At 44.0% G+C, this 22,999-nt stretch overlaps 6 protein-coding genes and 1 non-coding gene across 7 annotated transcripts; 5 read left to right on the top strand and 2 right to left on the bottom strand.

The window, feature by feature from the left end:
- Positions 1-1,866: 1,866 nt before the first annotated feature.
- O0I10_001430 (uncharacterized protein) lies at positions 1,867-3,661 on the top strand (the record flags this gene model as incomplete). Its single annotated transcript, XM_058481527.1, has 2 exons — positions 1,867-2,892; positions 2,969-3,661. 2 exons carry the CDS (start codon positions 1,867-1,869, stop codon positions 3,659-3,661), a joined length of 1,719 nt encoding a protein of 572 aa, XP_058347384.1.
- A 1,128-nt stretch (positions 3,662-4,789) lies between these two features.
- On the top strand, positions 4,790-8,456 carry O0I10_001431 (uncharacterized protein; the record flags this gene model as incomplete). Its single annotated transcript, XM_058481528.1, has 3 exons — positions 4,790-5,140; positions 5,218-7,755; positions 7,821-8,456. The coding sequence occupies 3 exons, from the start codon at positions 4,790-4,792 to the stop codon at positions 8,454-8,456; spliced, it is 3,525 nt and encodes a 1,174-aa protein (XP_058347385.1).
- Positions 8,457-8,626: 170 nt separating this feature from the next.
- O0I10_001432 (uncharacterized protein) lies at positions 8,627-12,060 on the bottom strand (the record flags this gene model as incomplete). Its single annotated transcript, XM_058481529.1, has 11 exons — positions 8,627-8,839; positions 8,902-9,078; positions 9,145-9,239; positions 9,306-9,396; positions 9,456-9,623; positions 9,691-10,359; positions 10,426-10,554; positions 10,645-10,785; positions 10,893-11,075; positions 11,137-11,556; positions 11,614-12,060. 11 exons carry the CDS (start codon positions 12,058-12,060, stop codon positions 8,627-8,629), a joined length of 2,733 nt encoding a protein of 910 aa, XP_058347386.1.
- A 1,319-nt stretch (positions 12,061-13,379) lies between these two features.
- O0I10_001433 (uncharacterized protein) lies at positions 13,380-14,921 on the top strand (the record flags this gene model as incomplete). The annotated part of the gene is made up of 5 exons (XM_058481530.1): positions 13,380-13,503; positions 13,587-14,105; positions 14,166-14,642; positions 14,712-14,811; positions 14,876-14,921. The coding sequence occupies 5 exons, from the start codon at positions 13,380-13,382 to the stop codon at positions 14,919-14,921; spliced, it is 1,266 nt and encodes a 421-aa protein (XP_058347387.1).
- An 827-nt stretch (positions 14,922-15,748) lies between these two features.
- O0I10_001434 lies at positions 15,749-15,825 on the top strand. The gene has a single exon. It is a non-coding gene; the product is annotated as a tRNA-Lys (tRNA).
- Positions 15,826-16,679: 854 nt separating this feature from the next.
- On the top strand, positions 16,680-18,622 carry O0I10_001435 (uncharacterized protein; the record flags this gene model as incomplete). The annotated part of the gene is made up of 7 exons (XM_058481531.1): positions 16,680-17,555; positions 17,610-17,801; positions 17,867-17,937; positions 18,006-18,042; positions 18,112-18,345; positions 18,406-18,540; positions 18,608-18,622. 7 exons carry the CDS (start codon positions 16,680-16,682, stop codon positions 18,620-18,622), a joined length of 1,560 nt encoding a protein of 519 aa, XP_058347388.1.
- Positions 18,623-18,908: 286 nt separating this feature from the next.
- Positions 18,909-21,987, bottom strand: O0I10_001436 (uncharacterized protein; the record flags this gene model as incomplete). Its single annotated transcript, XM_058481532.1, has 11 exons — positions 18,909-19,118; positions 19,185-19,431; positions 19,493-19,930; positions 19,984-20,236; positions 20,292-20,537; positions 20,601-20,707; positions 20,767-20,826; positions 20,884-20,982; positions 21,039-21,256; positions 21,317-21,538; positions 21,598-21,987. The coding sequence occupies 11 exons, from the start codon at positions 21,985-21,987 to the stop codon at positions 18,909-18,911; spliced, it is 2,490 nt and encodes an 829-aa protein (XP_058347389.1).
- Positions 21,988-22,999: the final 1,012 nt, after the last annotated feature.

Raw genomic sequence — 22,999 nt, forward strand, 5'->3', positions numbered from 1 at the left:
TTGGGAGACATGCTAGTACAGCTATTGCCGGTGATTGCAGTATACACATTGTGCAATGCATATTCTAGCCACTACTTCATATCCAAGGTATTGGTTTTTACTAGGATACGTGATGAAAAAAGGGGAAGCAGCCAAAACCACACACTTGTACCAAGGACCATGTGCAAATAACAGAAAAGACATTGATTTCTATTGGTGGAATAGCAACGCTCCTCGCATTTGGTTACTAGACATCGTGGCCAGCAACATAGATTCGAGGAGGTTTCAGCTAAAAACGTACATGGCCATCTTCTAGCCACATGACCACCACCACACACTCACACTCTCACGTATACACATCTCCCATGATGATCTGTGCAGATCAGTACAGAGATAAAACGAGGCATGGATAAGGATCGATCGGGTAAGGTACCCAAATAAGGTATGCATCTCTCATTCCCCTTAAGCTCGATGGCACAGGAGGGAAAAAATAGTTCACAAAACGCGTGCAGGACCCTGAATATGTGCAACTTCCACTTTTTTCTAGTATCCGGGGGATGATTAGGAGAGGGACATTATAACCAACCATATCGCTCACAGGCTTACAAACCAAATGAGTGAGCGTATGACGTACGTTGGAACATTAACGGCATTAAAGTTCATGAAAGAAGAAGCAAGAGATTTAATAAACGTGCGTAGACTACTATTAAATCATGCTTGTTTCAATCCATTGTTCTCGAGGAGGGGAGGACAACAGTAGAATTAGGTACATAGAAATGGTCCATGGCTTAAAATACACTCTTTTATCACCCTTGCGTGTTTCTTGTTGTTCATTGTTATCCTCACCAATGATAATCGTTTTCCAATTCCTTGTCCTTTATATGGATACCCGATTAGTGAGCGACATTTACCAGTGCACAGCCATTTTACTTTATCCATAGAATCATTCACAATTGGGGACGACTTCACTATCTGATGATGGCAGCCTCAATAGGAAATGATGGTGTTGCTGCAAAGTTGAGGAGACCAAGTCAGGACCTAGAAGGAGAAGAAAAGAGGAGAGGGTGTTATGTTGACGTTGCTTGGCTCATATCAGTTTTGTGGTAAAGCACATGCACGCACGAGGCAATACCACACTCCTACAGCAAGGACCAGCAAGATCGTTTCCACGAGCACAGCGCATCCCGTTGGGTATGAGCGTCTTGATATTGCTATCTAATCAGCTACCACACCAACGAAGGAGAGCAGCTGCTAGTAATGAGGAGAGGAAGTTAAAGAGCATCTTTACTCTTCCATCACAACCACCCACCTCTTTTTTGTATTTTCACTCCCCTAGTAACAAAGACGATCTTCATGCTCTCCCTCTTCTTTTGCTCCTTTTCAGTCATCTTCTTTTGTTATGCACAAAGGGGATAGCACAAGAAAAATGGAGATTTCATGCACCTGTCAATGCACGCACACACCATAGTATCCGGAGAACACGCTGTTGCTTCCACAATCCGGACCATGCGTCCAGTACCTTACTTTTTCCTATCACCCCAAGTGCCTATCCCTGATTGAGCTTGTGAAAATGTGTATGAACGCGTATCAATTGTATAGCTTTCTTGATGCACGCTTCTCTAGGGTGATGCGTACCTTACCGCCAGAATCACCCTTTCTTTTCACGGGCCTCTTTTTATTACATCCTGATATTGTCCTTCCGATGTATATAAATACATCCTGACATGGAGCTTTCATTTCCTTCGTACATATACTGCTTGATCGCATAGCATCCTATCATTTATCACTGATCTTTCTTGGATTGAATAAGGTACGCATATAGCATATAGATGATTATCTTTCCTTTTCATTGACTCAAACATGGTTTCAAACATGGCTTGCAGAAAAATGGAATCCCATCACAGCAGCATGAATAGCCCTTTTATTGACCCATCATCAATGCAACAACATCACCTTCCTATCTCCGATGCAATGATGTATGCAACTCCACCGCACCCTGCAACAGCGTACTTGTCGCCAATAAGCAGTAATGGTCGTGGCAGTAACATCACTTACTCTGCTGGTGGTGGTGGAGCCTTATATCCCGAAATGTCCGGCACAGCGACTTCGACACCGCTTACTCCAACAGTGTCACCCACTCATTACGATACAATGCAACAACAACAGCAGCAGCTCATTAATTCAGCACGCAAGTATTCGGTTGATGTTGGACCTTTTGGATACATGAGCCATCCACGTCAACAGCAATTTTGGATGATGCAGCAAGATGAGTTAATGCGTCGCAGCTCCACAGCAACCAACATTTCACTTGATGAACAAGGAACTTTATCGCATCATAGTGTACCAACACCGCCTTCAGATTACACAAGTAGTGGTGACATCCTTCAACAACAACAACATCAACAACAACAACAACTTGCCATGATGCCACCACCACCCTCCTCCTCTGTATCAGGTGATGGTAGCAAAAAGAGGCATGTTAAAATGACACCACCAGCTGCAAAAAGCACCGATCGCCCCAATGTGCAACATAAGCATGTATGCAAGTATGCATTTTGTGGATGGAGTTTCAAACGTTATGAGCACTTGAAACGGCACATGTTGGTGCATACAGGAGAAAGACCATACCAATGTCGATTTCCTGGATGTGGCAAGAGCTTTAGCCGATCCGACAACTTTCATGCGCATTGCCGAACGCACACCAAAAAGGCCATGCAACAACAACAGCAACAGCAACAAGCACTTGGTAACACAGGAAATCAAAAAACGGCGACAGCTGTCAATGGGCCCGGTGATGATCATAATGGGATGGCTACTGTGTCACATGCTTTATCAACGCGAACGGACGACTTACCAAATGGATCAGCAGCCTTTTTTGAGCAACGTGGTGATGCCGCTACCCCATTGTATGAGGTAGGACAAACTTTATTGTTTTCTTAGTTGGTGCCTTTTCTTATCGCTCACACTCTCAAACTATGCAATCCACTAGCAACACGCTAATTCTATTATCGATCCCAAGTCATCATTCCAGCCGCATAATGCCGCTGTTGTGCCGCAACCCACAATGACGCTAAATCATGAAACCGGTTTCCACCACCAACATCAACCAGTAATGGAAACAACTCCTTTGTCGTCATCTGCAGGATCTCCTTTTACAACTTTTTCAAGCAGCAACATTACTACTACTACACCAGGCATGTTACTTCATCCATTTCCTTTTGACATGAGTACAAGGCTATCAGCACAACAACAGCAACAACCACCACCCATCCAACTCAAATCACACATGTGCCCTGTGCCACAATGCCAACGAAGATTTAAGCGTCTGGAACACCTAAAGCGACATATGCGTATTCATACTTTGGAACGTCCCTTTCCATGCACGTTCCCCAACTGCAACAAGGCCTTTTCCCGTTCCGATAACTTGTCGCAACACATGAAGACTCACCAACGACACGAAGACCGACGCAAACGTCAGCTACAGCAACAGCAACAACAACAGCAGCAGCATGAATTAGTCGGCACTATTCATGCACCAGGGGTTGATAACAGCGACATGGGTTGGAGAAACCCCAACAATGATAACGTTATCGCCACCACCACTACTACTACGATCACCCATCATCATCCAGCCATAACGACAACGGCTGCAACTACCAATACAGCATCCGTAGGATGTTGATGATCATCATTATTACCTCCAGCATTATCGTTTTATGTACACAGCACACACACAACAAACACACACGCAACATCTCACCATCGACAAACGACATACCAACATGTTTGCTATATACATATATACAAAAAACCCATACATCTTTTACGCGTTCATAATCTTCATCACCACAGCTTTATATACCCTCCTCCATAACAACATGTGTTTTCCTTCCTCCCTCTATCGGCCAACATGGTTCCCTTTGTACCGAAAAAAGAAAACAAAACAATCCAACACGCCTCCATCTTCCCCCATTGCTATTCTTATGCCGCCATTGCATTTTCTTTGTTCAAGAAGAAAAAGGGACACTTGCCGTTTAAGGAAAACACTTTATGCTTCGATGCTTCACCCTCTCCCACTTTTGCTTTTTCTCTTTCTCTCTCTCTCTCCTCATACCCCAAAACCTTGCATCCACATCCATATACATACAACCCACACACCACCACCACCTTTTAAGAACTCTATGTTTTTCTGCAGAAAACAATCGAAAATAAAGATAAAACCAGTGGACGTAATGATAGCCGTTGTTGTTGTACATGAGGCGGGAGGAGTGGGTGAAATCAATGATAGAATGATAGGTTTCAACGTGTAGGGTGCACAAGTTGGGGATGGCCCCAAATGTCGGTATAAATTGGGGGTATGGGTTAATGTGTGAGTATTGTGTATGATGCGCATTGATTCGGTTGGGATTATATGGGTTTTGTGTATATGTATGGGTTGATGTGGTGTTTTGGTTGGCCGAGGCAACCATTCCCAAACGGAGAGCAAGACCTCGGTAGCGGGCCATAAAAGGGAATTGATCTCCGGAATCGCTTGTTACCCTATTACAGTCACAGCTCAAATAAGATCTTTTGGAGTCTGTGTCAACGCGGCGAGTGAGCTGACAAGCAAACATAGCTCTTTATTGGGGGGAGAGAGGAATCAAGGAGGCGCCGAAAAAAGACACAGCACAAACCAAGGTGGGGGAGGGGCCATGAAGGGGAATTGGCGATGTGTCATATAAAAATATACAACATCTTTTGGCAGTTTCTGTTTTTCTTTTCTCTCTCTCTCTTTTTTTATCACCCTTTTTTCTTTTTTCATTCAAACACCATGTCTGCCAAGGCTATCCGAGAGTATGACGGAAAGTTGCTGTTGGCATATCACTTGCTCCGTGCACCTTTAGTGTCTGAACAAGCTTCTGCCTCCTTGTTCACGCCTGCCGCCACCAAATTGGCTCAAGTCAAGATTGACACGTCTCTTACGGGTGCTGCTTTTGACTCAGCCTTGAAGCAACAACTTGATACTTTGGAGCAAACTCAACCTTGGCTATTGACTGATAAGTTGGTTGCCAAGCCCGATCAACTTATTAAGCGTCGTGGCAAACACGGTTTGCTTACTCTCAACAAGTCATGGCCTGAAGCAAGACAATGGATTGAGGAACGTGCTGCTAAGGAAATTCAGGTAAGGAGATCATATGGGGATGGTATCATCATCAGCGGACCATGTCGGAAACTAACTCCACCGATTTGATTATCAAGATCGAACGCACATCTGGCATCTTGAAGACGTTCCTTGTTGAGCCATTCACTCCACACCCCGCCAACACTGAATATTACGTGTGTATCAACTCTGTGCGTGAGGGTGACTACATTTTGTTTACACACGAAGGTGGTATCGATATTGGTGATGTTGATGCCAAGGCTCTCAAGTTGCTTGTCAAGGTGGATGAACCTTTCCCTTCGCCTGAAGAAGTCAAGAATACCTTGCTTAAGGATGTCCCAGAATTTAAGCGTGATGTCTTGGTTGACTTCATTACTCGCTTGTACTCTGTTTATGTGGACTTGCACTTTACATACCTTGAAATCAACCCATTGGTGGTGACCGATCCTGTTGAAGGTCAAACTCCTCAAGTCATGTATTTGGATTTGGCTGCCAAGTTGGATCAAACGGCTGAATTCGAAGCTGGACCCAAGTGGGCTATTGCACGCGCACCCCAAAATGCAGGTATCCCCGCATCTGCTGCTGGTCAACAACATGCCGATCAAGGCCCACCTATGGAATTCCCCGCTCCTTTTGGTCGTGAATTAAGCAAGGAAGAAGCTTACATTCAAGAACTTGATGGCAAGACTGGTGCCTCTCTTAAGCTTACCATCCTTAATGGCAAGGGCCGTATTTGGACTATGGTTGCTGGTGGTGGTGCCTCTGTTGTTTACTCTGATGCCATCGCTGCCCTTGGCTATGCTGATGAGCTTGCCAACTATGGTGAATACTCTGGTGCCCCTACTGAGACCCAAACTTACGAGTATGCAAAGACCATTCTTGATTTGATGACGCGTGGTGATGCTCATCCCGAAGGCAAATTGCTCTTTATTGGTGGTGGTATTGCCAACTTTACCAACGTTGCTACTACTTTCAAGGGCATCATTCGTGCCTTGACCGATTTCAAGCAAGCTCTTATCAACCACAAGGTTCGCATCTTTATTCGTCGTGGTGGTCCTAACTATCAAGAAGGTTTGCGTGCTATGCGTCAATTGGGTGATTCGCTTGGTGTTGAAATTCAAGTGTTTGGTCCTGAAACCCATATCACCGAAATCGTTCCTCTTGCTTTGATTGGCCAACCCAGCGATAACCAAAAGGCTAACAATGGTGCATCCTCTGCCTCTTCTGGTAACTTGTTCCAAGACCAAATCTTTGGTGGTGATAGTGGTGCCAACACACCCTCTGGTCGTCGTAGCCCCAAGCTCAAGATTGCCGATGAAACCCCTTCAGGTGAAAGCCGTATGGAATACTTTGGCACTGCACGTGAAGCTGAAAGTGCTGAATGGTATCGTCCTTTCACTTTCCGCACTCGCGCTATTGTGTATGGTATGCAGCCTCGTGCCGTACAAGGTATGCTCGACTTTGATTTCATGTGCAAGCGTGAGACTCCCTCTGTTGCTGCTATGGTGTATCCATTTGGTGGTTCGCATGTCCAAAAGTTCTATTGGGGTACCAAGGAAACTCTTATCCCAGTATTTACATCGCTCAAGGAGGCTGCTGAACAATTCTCTGACGCCGATGTTGTCGTCAACTTTGCTTCTTGCCGTTCCGTGTTCGACTCTACTCGTGAAATTTTGAGCTTCCCTCAATTCAAGACCATTGCTATCATTGCTGAAGGTGTACCTGAACGTCGTGCTCGTCAATTGCTTCATGAAGCTGAACGTCGTAAGGTGCTTGTCATTGGTCCTGCCACTGTTGGTGGTATCAAGCCTGGTTGCTTCAAGATTGGTAACACTGGTGGTATGATGGATAACATTGTTGCTTCCAAATTGTATCGCCCTGGTTCCGTTGGCTATGTCAGCAAGTCCGGTGGTATGTCCAACGAGCTCAACAACATCATTTCTCGTACCACTGATGGTGTCTATGAGGGTGTTGCTATTGGTGGTGATCGTTATCCTGGTTCCACTTTCATTGACCACTTGTTGCGTTATGAGAACGACCCCAACTGCAAGATGCTTGTTCTTCTTGGTGAGGTTGGTGGTGTTGAAGAATACCGTGTCATCGAAGCTGTGAAGAATGGCACCATCAAGAAGCCCATTGTTGCCTGGTGTATCGGTACTTGTGCCAAGATGTTTACCACGGATGTCCAATTTGGTCACGCTGGTGCTCTTGCCAACTCTGATCTTGAGACCGCTGATGCCAAGAACAAGGCTATGCGTGCTGCTGGTATCATTGTGCCCGAGACTTTTGAAAAGATGCCTCAAGCTCTTGCTGATGCCTATGACAAGCTTGTCAAGGAAGGTGCTGTTGTTCCTGCCGCTGAGCCTGAAATCCCCAAGATCCCTATTGATTACTCTTGGGCTCAAGAACTTGGCCTTGTCCGTAAGCCTGCCAGCTTTGTTTCCACCATTGTCGATGATCGTGGTCAAGAATTGTTGTATGCTGGTATGCGTATCACTGATGTATTCAAGGAGGATATTGGTATTGGTGGTGTCTTGTCGTTGCTTTGGTTCAAGCGTCGTCTTCCCGATTATGCATGCAAGTTCATTGAGATGGTCCTTATGCTCACTGCTGATCACGGCCCAGCTGTCTCTGGTGTAAGTATTTTGGATTTGGATTATTGAAAAGGGAAGAACTTGTTTATTTACAACGTGCATAATAGGCTATGAACACTATCATTACCACTCGTGCTGGCAAGGATCTTATTTCCTCGTTGGTTGCTGGTCTTTTGACTATTGGTGAACGTTTCGGTGGTGCTTTGGATGGTGCTGCTACCAACTTTACTCGTGCTTATGATAGTGGTTTGACTCCTCGTGAATTTGTCACAAGCATGCGTAAGGCCAACAAGCTTATTCCTGGTATTGGTCACAAGATCAAGTCGCGTTCCAACCCCGATATGCGTGTTGAGCTTGTCAAGGACTATGTCAAGAAGCACTTCCCATCCTCTCCTATTCTCGACTTTGCTCTTAAGGTTGAAGAGATCACCACTAGCAAGAAGGACAACTTGATCCTCAACGTTGATGGTTGTATTGCTGTCTCCTTTGTCGATTTGCTTCGTGACTCTGGTGCCTTCACTCGTGAAGAGGCTGAAGAGTACATGCGCATTGGTACCCTCAATGGTCTCTTTGTCTTGGGTCGTTCGCTTGGTTTCATTGGTCACCATCTTGATCAAAAGCGTCTTAAGCAAGGTCTTTACCGCCATCCTTGGGATGACATTTCTTATCTTTTGCCTTCCCTTGATCCTTCCACTCTTGACCCTCGTCGTGTCAATGCTCGTGTCAATGTTCAACCCAAGTAAACTCATCCCTTTGCACACATACACAAAACACACACACACACATATCCACGCTTCCCACATTTCTCTCTGTTTCCACTCCCTCTCTATTGGCATCATTATATAGTTTGCATTTGTTCTTCTTCTCGCTTATTCCTTTAATACAAGATGCAATTTGTACAGACCGTATTTACTTAGTTTTGGAGTTCACGTTTCATTTCGGTTTGACGCATAGTGATTTCGAGTCCCATCACATCCCCTTCAAGGTTGCCACTAGCTTGTGGTCGATGTTCTTTGAGTCCAGTCTTGTCATTGAATTGTGCGAGGATTTGTTCAAGAGCACCCAACTGCTTTTGTGCCTCAGCCATCACTTGGCCATTCCCATTATTGTTGCTGTTTGCAGGTTGCTATGGGAACGAAAAAAATGGTCAGCTCATCGCCCAATTCTTTCATGCTTTTGTGTGTATACCTTGCCCTGCTTTTTGCCATTCATTTGACTCGCCATCATGTTTTGAAGCTTGGACAACTCGTTTGTGATGGAACCGATATCGGTGTTGCCGCTGATCTTTTCATGAAAGCCTGCAAGTACGGTGGCATGGGAATCAACCACTTCAGCCATTCGTTGTTTGTGCTCTTCCTTCAATTGCTATAATACATGGATGGGGTTCGTTAGTATATGCATCAACGCCCACTCTACGGTGCATATACATACCTTGATGTGCTCTTCATATTGCTTGATCTTGTTTTGGGTTTGTACTTTTTCAGCCTGCAACTCTTCAATCGTTCTCTGATGCTCTTGTTTGGCAGCTATGTGTAGCAATGAAGAGACACGCATTAGCGATTACATTGGCTCATGACCTTGCATTCGTTTACCATTGGCCTTTTTGAGCTCGTCCAATTCAGCATTGTGTTTCGACAAGAGTTCCTTGATAGCAGCTTCGTGTTCGCTTTTTGAAATGGTGGCCTATTTTCATGCAGCAGTGAGTATGCATACAACAACAACATGGACGTTGCATTCCATACCTCTGTTGGCTGATCACCTTGTTTCTTTTCATTCTCTAGCTGGTTCACACGCCTCTCAGCATCTCGATCGTGCTGCAAAACAAGTTGTCGCTTCAATTCATTGATCTCGGATTCATGTTTGGCTTGCAGCTGTGCAAAATCATTCGCATGTTGTTCCTTGAGCGAAGCCTATGTACGGTAAAAGGATATGATTACGACATGACATGTAAGCAACATTAACCTCATCACTACATACAGCAACTTGGTCCTTGATCTTTGCAACATCATCTTGTTGTCCTGCGGCGATGCGATCACGCTCTTGCTTATGATTCTCGAGTATACGATCATGCTCTTCTTTTTGCTTTGCAAGCCTTTCTTCAAGTTCTGCCATGCGTTTGTTGTGCTCTTGTTGCATGTCATTCAACTTCTTTTCATGGTCTGTTGTCAATTGTGCGGTTTGGGCATTAAGGTCAGCCTTGGATTTGTGTGCTTGCTCTTGAACAACGGGTTCACGTGACACGGCAACGGCTGCATCACTCTTGGCTTTGGCGAGTGCTTCTTCATGGGATTTCTCAAGTGCTTTGACAGCTTTATCGTGATCATCCGCCCACTGCTTCTTAAGCTCTTCAATACGCTTCTCAGCCTCTTGCTCATGTTGTTGCAAGATGGCCTTGTGTCGATCATCAAGCTCTTGAAGCTTCACTGCGTACTCAGCCTCAATGGTCTCTCTCTCCTTGGCACGATACTCCTCCAATTGCCGTTGATAGGATTGTTGCATATCCATTTTGGTTTCACCAGCCTTGGATTTCAATGTCGCCACTTGACCCAACACAAGTCGATTCACTTCTTGCAAGCGATTCAATTGGCTCTCATGATCTTGTCGTTCTCGAGCTATATCATTTTCATATTTCTGTCGACATTGTTCCTGAGAATGAAGGTTAAAATACAATATTACAACACCACTACGACCCCTTTTTTCGCATGTGTGTACCTCTGCATCAGCCTTGACCTTTTCCAGATCGGGTAAATCAGCTCGTAGAGCATCAAGTGCTTTTTGGTGTTCTTCCTCCATCCTTTTGAGCTTATCATCATGTTCTTGTTTAAGGGTATCGAGTTGTGTCTGTTGACCCCCCAAAAAAAGTGAGCCCATATCAGCAACTTTGTGTTACAGTTTCATTCCCAGACAACGCAAGATGAAATAAAACCTTACTTGATGAGTGGCCTTCAGTGTTTCGAGCTGGCGGCTGTGCTCTTGTTCGAGATGTTGTACTTGTTGTTCGGATTTAGAGCGGATAGATTCCGATGTCACTTGATGCTCTTCTTTCACGTTGGACATGGATTCATCAGCATTCTATTACACAAGTGCAAGGGTTGGTTCTTTTGCACAACCATCCATCAAGACCACCCACCACTACTCCCGGCATCATCCTTTTTTCTTCATGCACCATGACAACAAACCTGCAGCTCTGTTTCCAAATCTATTTTTTGTTCCTCAAGCTTGCCAGGATGCTGTTGTTGTTGCTGTAATGTAGCAAGTTGGCTCTCGTAGTCCTGTCGTAATTGTTCCAATTGATTGGCATGCTGTTCTTTGAGCTGGCTGCTTATTTGCGTATGTCGTGTTTCTTGCTCATCCTTGAGTTCCTATTCAACGTGCATCCTTTATAAGTAATGTGGGATGATAGCATTTCAATAATCCACGTACCTGGATGTTGTTTTTGAGATTGGTCAAATCTTGGTTCAACTTGGCAAGTTCGGTTTCCTTGGCAACCAATTGATCCTGCAAGGCTTGTTTCTCACCTTGAAGATTTTCACGCATCTCTTGCATGCTCATTTGCAGTTTGTCCACAGCTTCCTGATGCTCACGCATTAAATTTTCCTTTTCCTCTTGATAGGCTGCAGCTGATGATGTGGAAGATTCTGTTGTTCCTTGTGCATCTTTAAGCGCTTGTTCGGCCTCGATCATCCTCTTCTCCAATGCTTGCTTTTCAGCTGCAGACGTATGTTGATGTTCATCCAATTGTTGCTTGACTTGATCAAGATTTGACTTGATTTCAGCCAGCTCCTTTTCCTTGGTTTCCAATTCAGCTTGACGCTCTTGAAGCAAGGTGGCTGATTCTCGATTCTATAACATGGAGACTTTTGTTGGCTTTATTACAATTAAAGTAGTATTTTCACGTACCTTGGCATTCAACGATTCGATTTCTTGCTTAAGTTCGGAAAGCTTTGATTGCTGTTGCTCGGAAGAAGTGGCCGATGATGCACGACGAGATGATGCAGTAGATGCCCTACGTGTGGTTGGTGTCCCAGTAGTAGCAGCTGATAAACGACGTGATGATGTTGCTGAAGGAGGTGATGCGCTACTGGTAGCAGGCTTTTTGATAGTGGATGATGTCCTTGCTGTTGATGTTGGCATCCTTGATGACGAAGCAGTAGTAGTGGTGGTGGTGATGCGTGATGTAGCACGAGTGGCACTAGCTGTGGATGGTTTTCTTGATGTCATGGATCCTTGTGTTTTGCCAGCAGTAGTAGTCTTAGGGGGAGAACGCGAGATGGAGTTGTTGCTACCTGAAGTAGCATTCGATGATGTCAAAGCAGAGGTTCTCCTTGTTTTCGTGGCTTCAGTCATGCTGGTTTATTGAAAGGGTGTTTTGAAAAGGAATAAGAAAGAAAGGAAAAAAAACACGAAATGCGCACACACACATACACGTTGATGCACTCTGCGAGAAATTAAAGAGAGAGAGGTCTCATGCATGAGATTGTGTAACGTTGTGTGGCACACATCACCATAGCCGATTGCCCCGAGTAGCACCCGGTCCATATTATAGTTTATCTCTTTTGTTTATGTGAAGCGCTTTCTTTCAACTTGCCACTGGTTTGGGTGGGTGTGTGTATAGCACAGTGATGGGTGTATGTGTGCGTGTGTGGGAATAATACATGTATGCAAAAGATGTGCATGGGAATGCACACGCGGATAAAGCCTGCATAATAGAAACCTGCTGATGCCTTCATATGGCGCGATAAGGGACCATTGGTTGTGCGGTGGTGGTAATAAAGATAGTATACAAAGAGGAGGATAGAATCATTGTGTGGTGTAAAAGAGAAATTTTAGGGATATAGGTCAATGATAAGGAGTACCAAGAAAGGGAAAAGAACAGATCTTGTAAAGGGAGTCTCCACATTATGAGGGTAACCAGTACAATGGGTTAGTAACGTTCCCTTTCCATCCTCCTTCTAGCCTTGATCACTGACCTTTTATTGACAATTCCCGTGTTCCTCCTCCTCGCCAACTCACCTACCTCCCACCCCCACCACCTGTTCACATCATCATCATCTCTGACGTCTGTTGGTCAAGCCCCAACGTGGTGAAAGACGATCCAAACCTTGTTATGTATACTCTCCCTTTCACTACATTATATCGTGTCTCCTCATATAAGTATAGGAGCTTCTTATATATACACATGTTGTAGATTTGCATTGCCTGGATACGGTGTTGCTATTACTAGTAGGTGTGGTAACGTGGATACAAGATAATTACGTGGATTATCATATCAACGAGTATACTATACTACAATGGATCGACAAAAGACAATGACAGGATAACGTGAGTTGCATGAACAACAAATGGAATGGCCTCGTGAATCACATTATCAAGGGGAGCTGGGGGAAACAAATGTAAGAGGGGTGTGGTTGAACAGGTGGGTGGATGGATGGTTGTTGATCCCTATCGTACGCACACACTACTTGGTCATAAAGGATCATGATCAAAGAGTCCTTCTCCTCCTCCTTATATTTTACATGACCCACACGCTTTTACATTTCTTTTTTCTCATCTTCTTTTTTTCCTTCTCTCTCACACACACGCTCTCTCTTTCTCATTTTCTTTTTCTTTGATTTGTAACAAACAAACACACTCATTCGTCCTTCGTTATCTTATATAAATCTCACATGGATACTGCTGAAGACCCATCGAGAGTATTGCCTTCTGCCCGTTCACTCATGCTCCACGTGCAAGACCACCCTTCTTCAACTCAACACGAAACAACTGATAAAATGCAGATCGATACTGAAGGTATGTATACCCAACATCGATGGAGGGAGGGTTCTAAAACAGTGATTGCTCACATGGGTTGGTTGTTGTTGTTGTTGTCATAGATGCCTTAAAGCCGCGATTAGGCCATGGTCAACCTTGTTCTCCCATTCCACATGGTCATGCTTCCGATGAATACCTACGCAATCGCATGTCGGATATGACAGTATCGCCAACGAGCATCACTCCTCAGTCGCAAGGCACCATGATGGATATGCATGAATCAAGTCGAGGCACCTTGTCACCGCTTGAGCCTATATCACAGCAACAGCAGCAGCAACAAGCAGCACCTTATGGAAGGCGAGAATCCATCACTGATCCACTCATGTTTCGCCGGCCATCCATCACTGATCTAAACAACTTGCCATTACCTTCAGCATCATCCAGTCGTCGAGGTTCCATGGCTACCAGCACTGACTATGATTATTCTTCACGTTCACCTTCTCCATCACCCTTCAAACCTTCATCTTCATCCGATTATGGTCGCCCTGATGCTTATGATCCTTTTCAACGACGACATTCTATTGCCACTGCTGAAATCCCACATGGCAGTACAACTCGTTTGGCATCTTCAAAATATCGAGGTATTGCATGTGAATTGGAACGTATAGAACAAGCCCTCTAATAATGAATACATGTCATAGCATTTCGTTTCCCAGCAACGATCCCTGAAGCACCTGGACATTACTCGGCACCTTCAAGCCCACCTCATGACCAACCTGTTGCAGCCAACGCGAATAATACCAATGCCATATCAGCTGGTGGTGGATCATCAGTAGCACGATCAAACATGCATCATCATCATCAACCCTATCGACCTGCTTTACATCACACGCATCGTCGCCGTTCATTGTTGACTGACGAAGGTCCTGTATTAGCACGACGTGCTTCAATGCCTGTGGTAGGCTATGTTGAACCACCTCCACCACCAACATCTTCTCAAGACAAGCCAATGCGCAAATCAGAAACCCCGTATTCACGTAGCCCTGAATTACGTGTGAGTCACAAGCTTGCAGAACGTAAAAGACGAAAGGAAATGAAGGAGCTATTCGACGAGTTACGAGATTCTCTCCCGGTTGAAAAGAACCTCAAGACTAGCAAATGGGAAATCCTTAGCAAAGGTAACATGAAAACGGTGATGATGATGATGATAACAATCAAAGTTAACCTGCTGTATCTGCTACCATTAGCTGTCGAATACATTTCCTTGCTCAAGCGTCGTGATTTCGATATGGAAAGTGAAACCAATGCCTTGAGAAGAGAAGTCAACATGTTGAGACGCGAACGAGGGTAAGCTTTAAATACGGTTACAACATGATGGTGGATGATCGTATCGCTTACAACAACTTGATAGAATTGGCAATGCTGGCTATGGTCATTCAACTTCTCTACCCTACTAGGAATAACGTATTCTCTCATCACACACATTTATTTTCCTCTCGTTCTATTTTATTTTGCATGCCCACTATCATCATTCGTGTGTAGGATTAGGGGAGCTCCACTCTCACTCTCTTTTTCCCTTATATACCCCCACAACCACCACCTGAGTACGATTTCCTTTTTGCTTTTGATTCCTAATGTCGTCTATTTTTGCTACTTTTTCCTCCCTTCCTTCTTCTCACTCTCTTTTTGTCTCTCTCTATTTCCTATTCGTTGAACATTTAATACGCCCTCGAGGGTGCTGGTAGCTGCTTATTATGCGTAAGAGTAGTAGGGTACATCATCATCATTCACCATCATCATCCTTCTTAATAATCAAACATCCAATAATCGCATCTCTCTTCATTCTTTTTACCTTTAATGAATATGTGCCAAATGATGTCTATTAAGAGTTCATGGGTTGTATGGTGGTTACTCGTGATTGGAATCAACTTTTGCTGACACGTCGTCAAGTACATGCGTTAATGAGAGTGACCGGTTGCCATCGCGACGGGCTTATGCTATTACATGTCATATGCATGCAACATACTAAGCACGTCGGAGATGCTGGATGAAGTTGAGATGTCGGACTTAATGGCAATTTTCGGCCAACGGTCAACTTTTAATATCTTTGACAGCAAATTAATTTCCCCATACCATCCCAAATGTATTAAAAATTGTTTTACCATATTCTACGGGTCCTCCGCTGCATATAGAGCCTAAACATGTTGCATATTCCCAATTAGGAAGTTGAGTTGAATATATATGTCCGGCCGCGCGAAAAATTAAGAAGGAAAACGTCCAAGAAGCCTAGCTAGCTCAATTGGTTAGAGCGTGAGACTCTTAATCTCAAGGTTGGGGGTTCGACCCCCCCGTTGGGCTTCAGGAAACCTGCGAAAACAGGTGAACCTTTTTGGTGATTTTTCGTTTGGAGTCACGTGATTTGGCCCTAGCATTTGCAATACCTCTTTGTCTTGTCTAATAAATCAAAGCCCAGGATACGAGATGCCTTAAAACTAGAAGAGAGCTACATCTGTATACAAAATGCTGGGTGATGCTGCGTGAGATAGTGTGTTTCCTACTCGTACCTTCAACTTGCAATGAAGTTTCACTTTGGTCTATTGTTGTTTGCTACGACACGCTCACGTCGTTGCTCTACCTGGTATCCTAAGTTGAAATTGGGAGAAAAGCAATTGATTTTATGCTTATAGATACCTGTGTGCGTATAGCTTGCACCATGATGATGATTGCCCTTTTGTGAAGGTACGTAAGTAAACAGCATCCAGGGACCTGATTTATATATGTATAATAGGTATGCTATGATACATGTTAAATGGACCCGAGGTGTCATCATCATAGCTTGCTTGTCCTCCTTACTACTCTATTCAGAGCGAGGAAGCCAATTTAGCTAAAGGCTATATCGATTTGGGGCTTTACATTGAATGCCTGATCGAGAGCAATAGGCCCAATTGCCACATTATCTGCCGACGAAGCAAAGTACAATATAATAAATGATCCTTTTTTATTAAAGATTGATGAAACAGAGATACATGCCGATAAACAACAACAAAGAGTAAAGTGTTAAGGGGTCGCTGGTCATTGTTATCAAAGGGATAGACTTCATTGTTCCTTTATGTGGCAGCTTGGAATGAAATTCAGGGAATTGGGGAAAAGGGGCGCGTGCGCGATTTTTATCACTTTCTTTCTCTCTTGCCTGTGTGTGTTTTTTTCCCATAAGCATGACCGATACGCATCACTACCCAAAGGACGACCTGGCGACGCCTTCCAAACGACTCTCATTTCTTGACAACGATGGCGATACGGATGCTCTTTCGCTTTTTCCAAACAGCCCATCACGCTTTTCAAACAAGTACAGTGACGATCGATATCGTGCATTGGTGCAAGAGTCACCTCCAGCTGGTTTCAACGTGAACACACCCACAACAGATGAGCGCAGAGAATCAAGAAGCATTACACCTCGATCCAAGAATTCCAATCACACTGAAGAGTTCCGGACTGTCCAAGAGTGGGACGAGGTTATGCGTCGTAGAAGAAGTGAGGCTAAAGCAACAGCAGCAGCAGCAACAGTATCCAGCCCCAAAAAAGCAAAACATCATGATTATCAACGTCAGCAACCAGAAAGGAAGCCATTGCAAGAACCAGTACGCGACCTTTCAGTACGTGAACGCAGCTATCGTGAGCCTATTCGTGATGCTGTCGGGGAACGTGCCCATGATCGTTATGAAGCTTTACGAGAAAACGTACGTGAACGTCGTGATGATCCTATTCGTGAGCCTGTGCGTCCACCTCCTCGAGAACCATCATCATCATCACATCACACACCCATCCGAGAAACATCATCATCAGCACGTACACCTATCAGTGATGCTGTGAGCACATCTTCAAGCAAGCATGTGGAAAAGAGATTTGAGCCCGAGTCACCTATTATTGAAAGTAAACCACGTTCCACCGAATCACCCATGGTGCATACAACACCTCCACAGCAACCACCACAACCACAGCAACATCGACATACCACTCCAGAGACGATTCCTTCCTATATGCGATCAACAGCATCTTATGAAAGTCGCATCATGAGTTCTAGATCCCAAATGGTATGTTTCCATCACCGAGATACAGTGTTTCATCATATTAAACCATCAATTTAGACACATCAATCAATGCCCTATTTCCGCTCTTCCACCCGTATCAATGCCATGGAGGATATTCGTAGTGAGATGGATGATCAAGATGTTTATGTCCCTTTGGCTGTTCGTGTAAAGCTCTTTGAACAAGGTCTTGGTAACAACCGATACACAGCATCAGGATCTCGATTCAAATCATCATCACGCAAAGATACGGTATGTATGCATGTCAAATGATATCCTCATCATTGGTTTTTAACGTGGGTATTGTCACATCACAGAGCTCTCGATCACGTCTCACACGACCTCGATCTCCCAACTTACGTACAAACTATCGCACTACATCATCAACGTAAGTACCTTCCCTCTCAACACCGAAGAATGTCATTTTACTCAAGGTTAATGCTCCATGTTTAACAGCACCCAGAAACGACCCATGGAGACGACACAAGAAGCAGTAAGAGTTACTATCCACACACATACACACAAGATCATGCGTCATTAACGCTCTCTTTACATGATACAGATTCCCAAACCACCTAGTACGGAAGCAACAAAGACGCGTGCCACCAACAGCAATAGCACAAGAAATAGTCAAAGCCAATCCAGTTATCTAAGCATTGCTCGTGATACAATCTCTTCCCGATCTCGTCAATCTCGCCCTGCTTCTGAAAGTGGATCACAAAGCAATACACAAGAATCTGAAACAGCATCCAAAACAAAACGTCAAAAAACCCATCACTCAAAGCTTGAAGTTAAGGTATGTTTTTCTTTATCATAACTTACGATAAATCCCATGCTCACTCTATGGTAACAATAGCCATTCCGGTTTGCTACGGATGAGCGTGCATTACATCATCAAAAGGCGTTTAAGGCCAAGCTGGAGTTATGGAAGAAGAAGGAAATGGAACAAGGTAACAGCCAGGAACAAGGAATGCGTGGCACAAAGCGCAAGGTAATGTTGCGTTGAGAGAGAGAAAGAAATTGTTGGGATAAATGGCTCACTATTATAACAAATCCAGGTCAGAGATGCTTAAATTAGCCACCACCTAGTGTCATTGTTCGTTCATTATCATCATTCCCCACCTTCCTCTGCTCATACCAACTCATCTTACTCTACTTCCTCTGTTCATATTCTACCTTTTACATTTCATCGTCCGTGCATTTCTTATAAATTAGGCCTGAGATTATTATGTGCCATTTGTATCCATGTGTGCGTTCTTTATTTCCAATGACAATATACATAATGATATTTAATAGTGCACCAGGCACACCCCATCATATAAAATGTATCAACACAGAAAATGTACAAGTAGGAAAATACTAATTATTCTTTTGGGATGGTCGTCGTCGTGATGCGATTTGTTGATCAAGCATGTTCCTTGCATAATCCAACATTTCTCTAAGCTCTCCATTCTTTGACACAGCAGCATCTTCAATGCGATACATATCCAGTTGTCTTGATGCGGATATATAGATGACTTTGGTACCGAATTCGGTGAGGATGAGCTTGGAATGATTGAAAAAGTTGAACTATCATAAACGTGTATAAGCATATCCAGTCATCTTTATCCATATCCTCTCCTCTCACGCTCTTACCTGGACAACGTCATTGCTTAGTCGAAAAACCAGTGCATTCTCGGTTGCAATGTATTTTGTGAGATAAAAGTTGCCAGGACCTCCTACCACGTTGGGCATGTTGGTGGCCATTCGTGCTAGTCGTTGTTCCATGTATTTCTTGAAATTGTGCATGATGAAGACCTTCTTTTTCAACTCTGGTGGAATATTGTCAACATGATGGACTTGTCTTGCTCCAGGATTTTGATGCACCACGTAGTGGTAGTGTCTATAAGAAAAAAGAGAGCATTAGTGGATCCCATGCCAACCCATCCATGGGACATACATACTCATCATCTTTGGTAGTCATCGATGTCGAATCATTGAAATAAGCACCGCGAGTGCCATCCGTCAAGCTGTAGCCAAGTCCATACTTGCAAGAAAAGTCGACCCACTTGTCCAGAAATACATGTGCTGATGTCCAATTCACATGCTCCATAGGAAGACCATCATACTCTGATCGATTGTTGCTGTCGACCAATACTTCTCGTAAAACCCGATGCATCGTTTCCAAGATTGAGACTCCTTGGGTGAATCGTATATGCTTATACTGAGATGATGGATATACATTGGTGGTGGTGGTTGTGGTTGTGGTGGTGTCATGCTTTGGTGCAGATGATGTTGCAGCAGGTTGTGGTTGTGGTGGAGGAGGTACATTCTCTTGGTCGCTGGCGGTGGGTGGTATCACATCTCTTCGCTTTCGTGGTTGGTTATCTACAGGTGGTGTCCTACTTGAGGATATCAGTATCATGCATCTATACAGGATCACTCCCCATCATACCGTTTTCTAGAAGATGATGTTGATGTATTATCATCACCAGCCAGCGGTGATTTCTCATGCTTTTTATCCGGTGATCTCTTTTCTGTTGACTTTGGGAGAAGAGGTATATAGTTGTTGCTGCTGTTTGGCTCTTTGGGTGATGTCGATGAAGTAACAACAGGTTTGGGTTTGCTGGTAGTAGGTGTGGTGGCGGTAGTGGTGGTAGTGGTGGCGGCAGGTAAAGGAAACTGTGTTCTTGGGGCGGGTATGTTTTCTACGAATGCATCATCAATAAAAGTCCTTTGATTCATGTAATGTTGTAACGTTACCTGACATAAGTACAAGTGGGGCAATGGGTCGATTATCGACGTAGCTCTTATCCGCATTGCTTGCTTCACGATAAGTATCACCAGCGCGACCAGGTGAATTCATGCTGGATGCTGCTGGTAATGATGATGGGAATAACTCGTCATTGGTGGGACATCGTTCACGTGCAAACTTTGGAATACGAGGTGGTAATGATCCATTCACGAAAAATGGGTGCTTAAGCACTTCAGGTACAGAAGGTCGCTGATCTATTGAACCAAAGGATGTTGATCAGCATTCACGTCGTTTCCATCAATCCAAGTATGACGTACCAGGTTTGTTTACTAAGAGCTTCTTGACAAGATCCTTAGCATCCTCCGAGATATTAAGGCTGGATGGGAATTCATAGGAGGGCTCGTTGTAATTCTGTTTGATTTTCCTATGAATAGAAATGATGAATGAAATGAACCTTGAGAAAGAACAGTGTAGTACACGTACTTGTAGATCTGTTTGACGTCCTTTTGTTGGAAAGGGTGTCTACCAACGAGCAATGTGAACCTGATAAAGAATAAAGAATGAGTACTTTCATTATCATCATTTCATTCAAGGACTTACATCAAAACACCAATAGACCACATGTCCACCTTGTGATCATGCCCGGACTTGGAAAACAGGATTTCAGGTGCGATATAGTTGGGAGTACCACAAACAGTCCTATAACGACAATGTCAATGGGATGACGATGATGACAATGATGAGAGTGCACTTACTTTTTCCGATCCTGGGCATTCACGAGAAGAGCCGATAATCCAAAATCACCAATTTTGACATCCATGTTACGGTCCAAAAACACGTTACTGAGCTTGATATCACGATGGATCACACGATTGTCATGCATGTATCGGCAAGCACCAAGGACTTGAATGAGAAAGTAACGGGTCTCAGCTTCTGTCAATCGTTGGCGTCGTTTGATCAATTCTGAGAGGGTCTAAAAGGAGACATACAAAGTCAGCTTGGTGTTCATTGTTTGATTTGTTTGCTTACTTGCCTTATTATCACATAGCTCAACAATCAAATAGACGTTATGAGCATCCTCAAAGCAGCTGTGGAAGCGAACAATGCCTTTGTAGTTCATGGTGCGGTGGATGTTGATTTCAGCAAACAACTTGATCTTGTTCCTTCGTTCCATGAGTGTCGACTTTGAAATGACTTTGGCGGCGTATAATCGGTTGGTGGAACTTTTGACTTTGTAGCATTTAGCAAAACCTCCCTACGCATAATAATGGATATTAGAGATGGATACGTTCGCTTATTACGCGTCATACTTACTTCGCCGAGATAGCCCATCTTTGTATAGGTACGATTACGTTCTTTATCCACCATGACATCAGGGACTTCAAAGTCTGAGACCACAGTAGCTCGTCGTGAAGCTGGTTCCTGGATATTGCCACCTCTGACTTGGTGCGTACGAACAGCTGTCAAAGGCGCTCTTTTAGGTGCTGCTCTCTCTGGTGCTGTAAGAGGTCGCCTCATTTCTTTTGGAATGTGTGGTTGGGGGCTAATCCCAGGTAGATCAGTCCTTCGGTTCTCTCTCAATGCTGACGGCTTGGTAACAGGAAGCTTTGCCAACGTTCGCTGATTCGATGGTGGCGTTGAACCGAGAGCAGTCGATGTCGCTCGTTGTCTCGTGAATCGACTTGTGTTTGGATGCGCGAACATTGTCAAGGAAAAGAAAAAAGGGACACAAGAAAAAAAAAGAGAGAGAGAGAGAGCGACGAGAGAACAAGAGAATCAAGCGCCCACAAGATTTTATTATATCCCGATGCACGCATCCTGTCCTTGTTTTCCAACACGTAGTCATCAGCTACACCATAGTAATTGAATCCCCTATGCTGTTACAAGTCACTCGTTATCATCGTGCTCATTAAATGTATCGTTGTTGTCGATATGATGTTGAGGCCTTTTCATGTTACACGCCAATGTTTCCGATACGCGTGATCACGTTATCTCTAATAATCTGTCTCTGTGTCACATTTGGGAGCATAGTTGAGCTCACGCAGAATTTCCTATGTTATCATATCAATAAGTACCAGCAGCCTTGGTCTTTCATCGAGAATGATTGAATAAAGAACTCCTCCATAGACGCGATTGTTGCATTCAAAGACCCTCCTCGAAGACTTAAAATAACACCAATTGATTGATTTATGATGCATTACTTGATATTTTCTACCTAGGAGCTAGCAACAGAACTCGCTTTAATCACTGTTTTCTTAATAGCAAAACGTGTAATGCAAATGCATAGATTAACAGCCTCATCATAAATATAGGCCACTAGTGATAGACAGCTTCATACGCTACGTGACTCGACACGTGAAGGGAGATCTCGACGGCTAGTACAGTTGGATCGCGACTTTGCTAAAGGGTAAATGGACAGCTCATCTCGTAATACCGGATAGGCATTGAGCACTATGATTACTACAAGGAAATACTAGTTATTCATGAGGCACATCATCAACCACAAAGAAAGTCATCAAAGTTATGTATACAGCAAGGTGGGTCATTTAATTCCTAATAGCCGCCACAACTGTATTTCAATATGAGATCGAAGATGATGATGAAACCAACCCGACATGTGACTAGAACTAATTTAACATGGCTTGTGCACTGAGCACTCTAAATTCATGCATGTTCATAGAGCACCCATTGTCAATGAAAATAGGGTAAAAAGACC

Source organism: Lichtheimia ornata (assembly GCF_029851405.1).
Source record: "Lichtheimia ornata isolate CBS 291.66 chromosome Unknown scaffold00004, whole genome shotgun sequence".
NCBI classification, from domain to species: Eukaryota; Fungi; Mucoromycota; class Mucoromycetes; order Mucorales; family Lichtheimiaceae; genus Lichtheimia; species Lichtheimia ornata.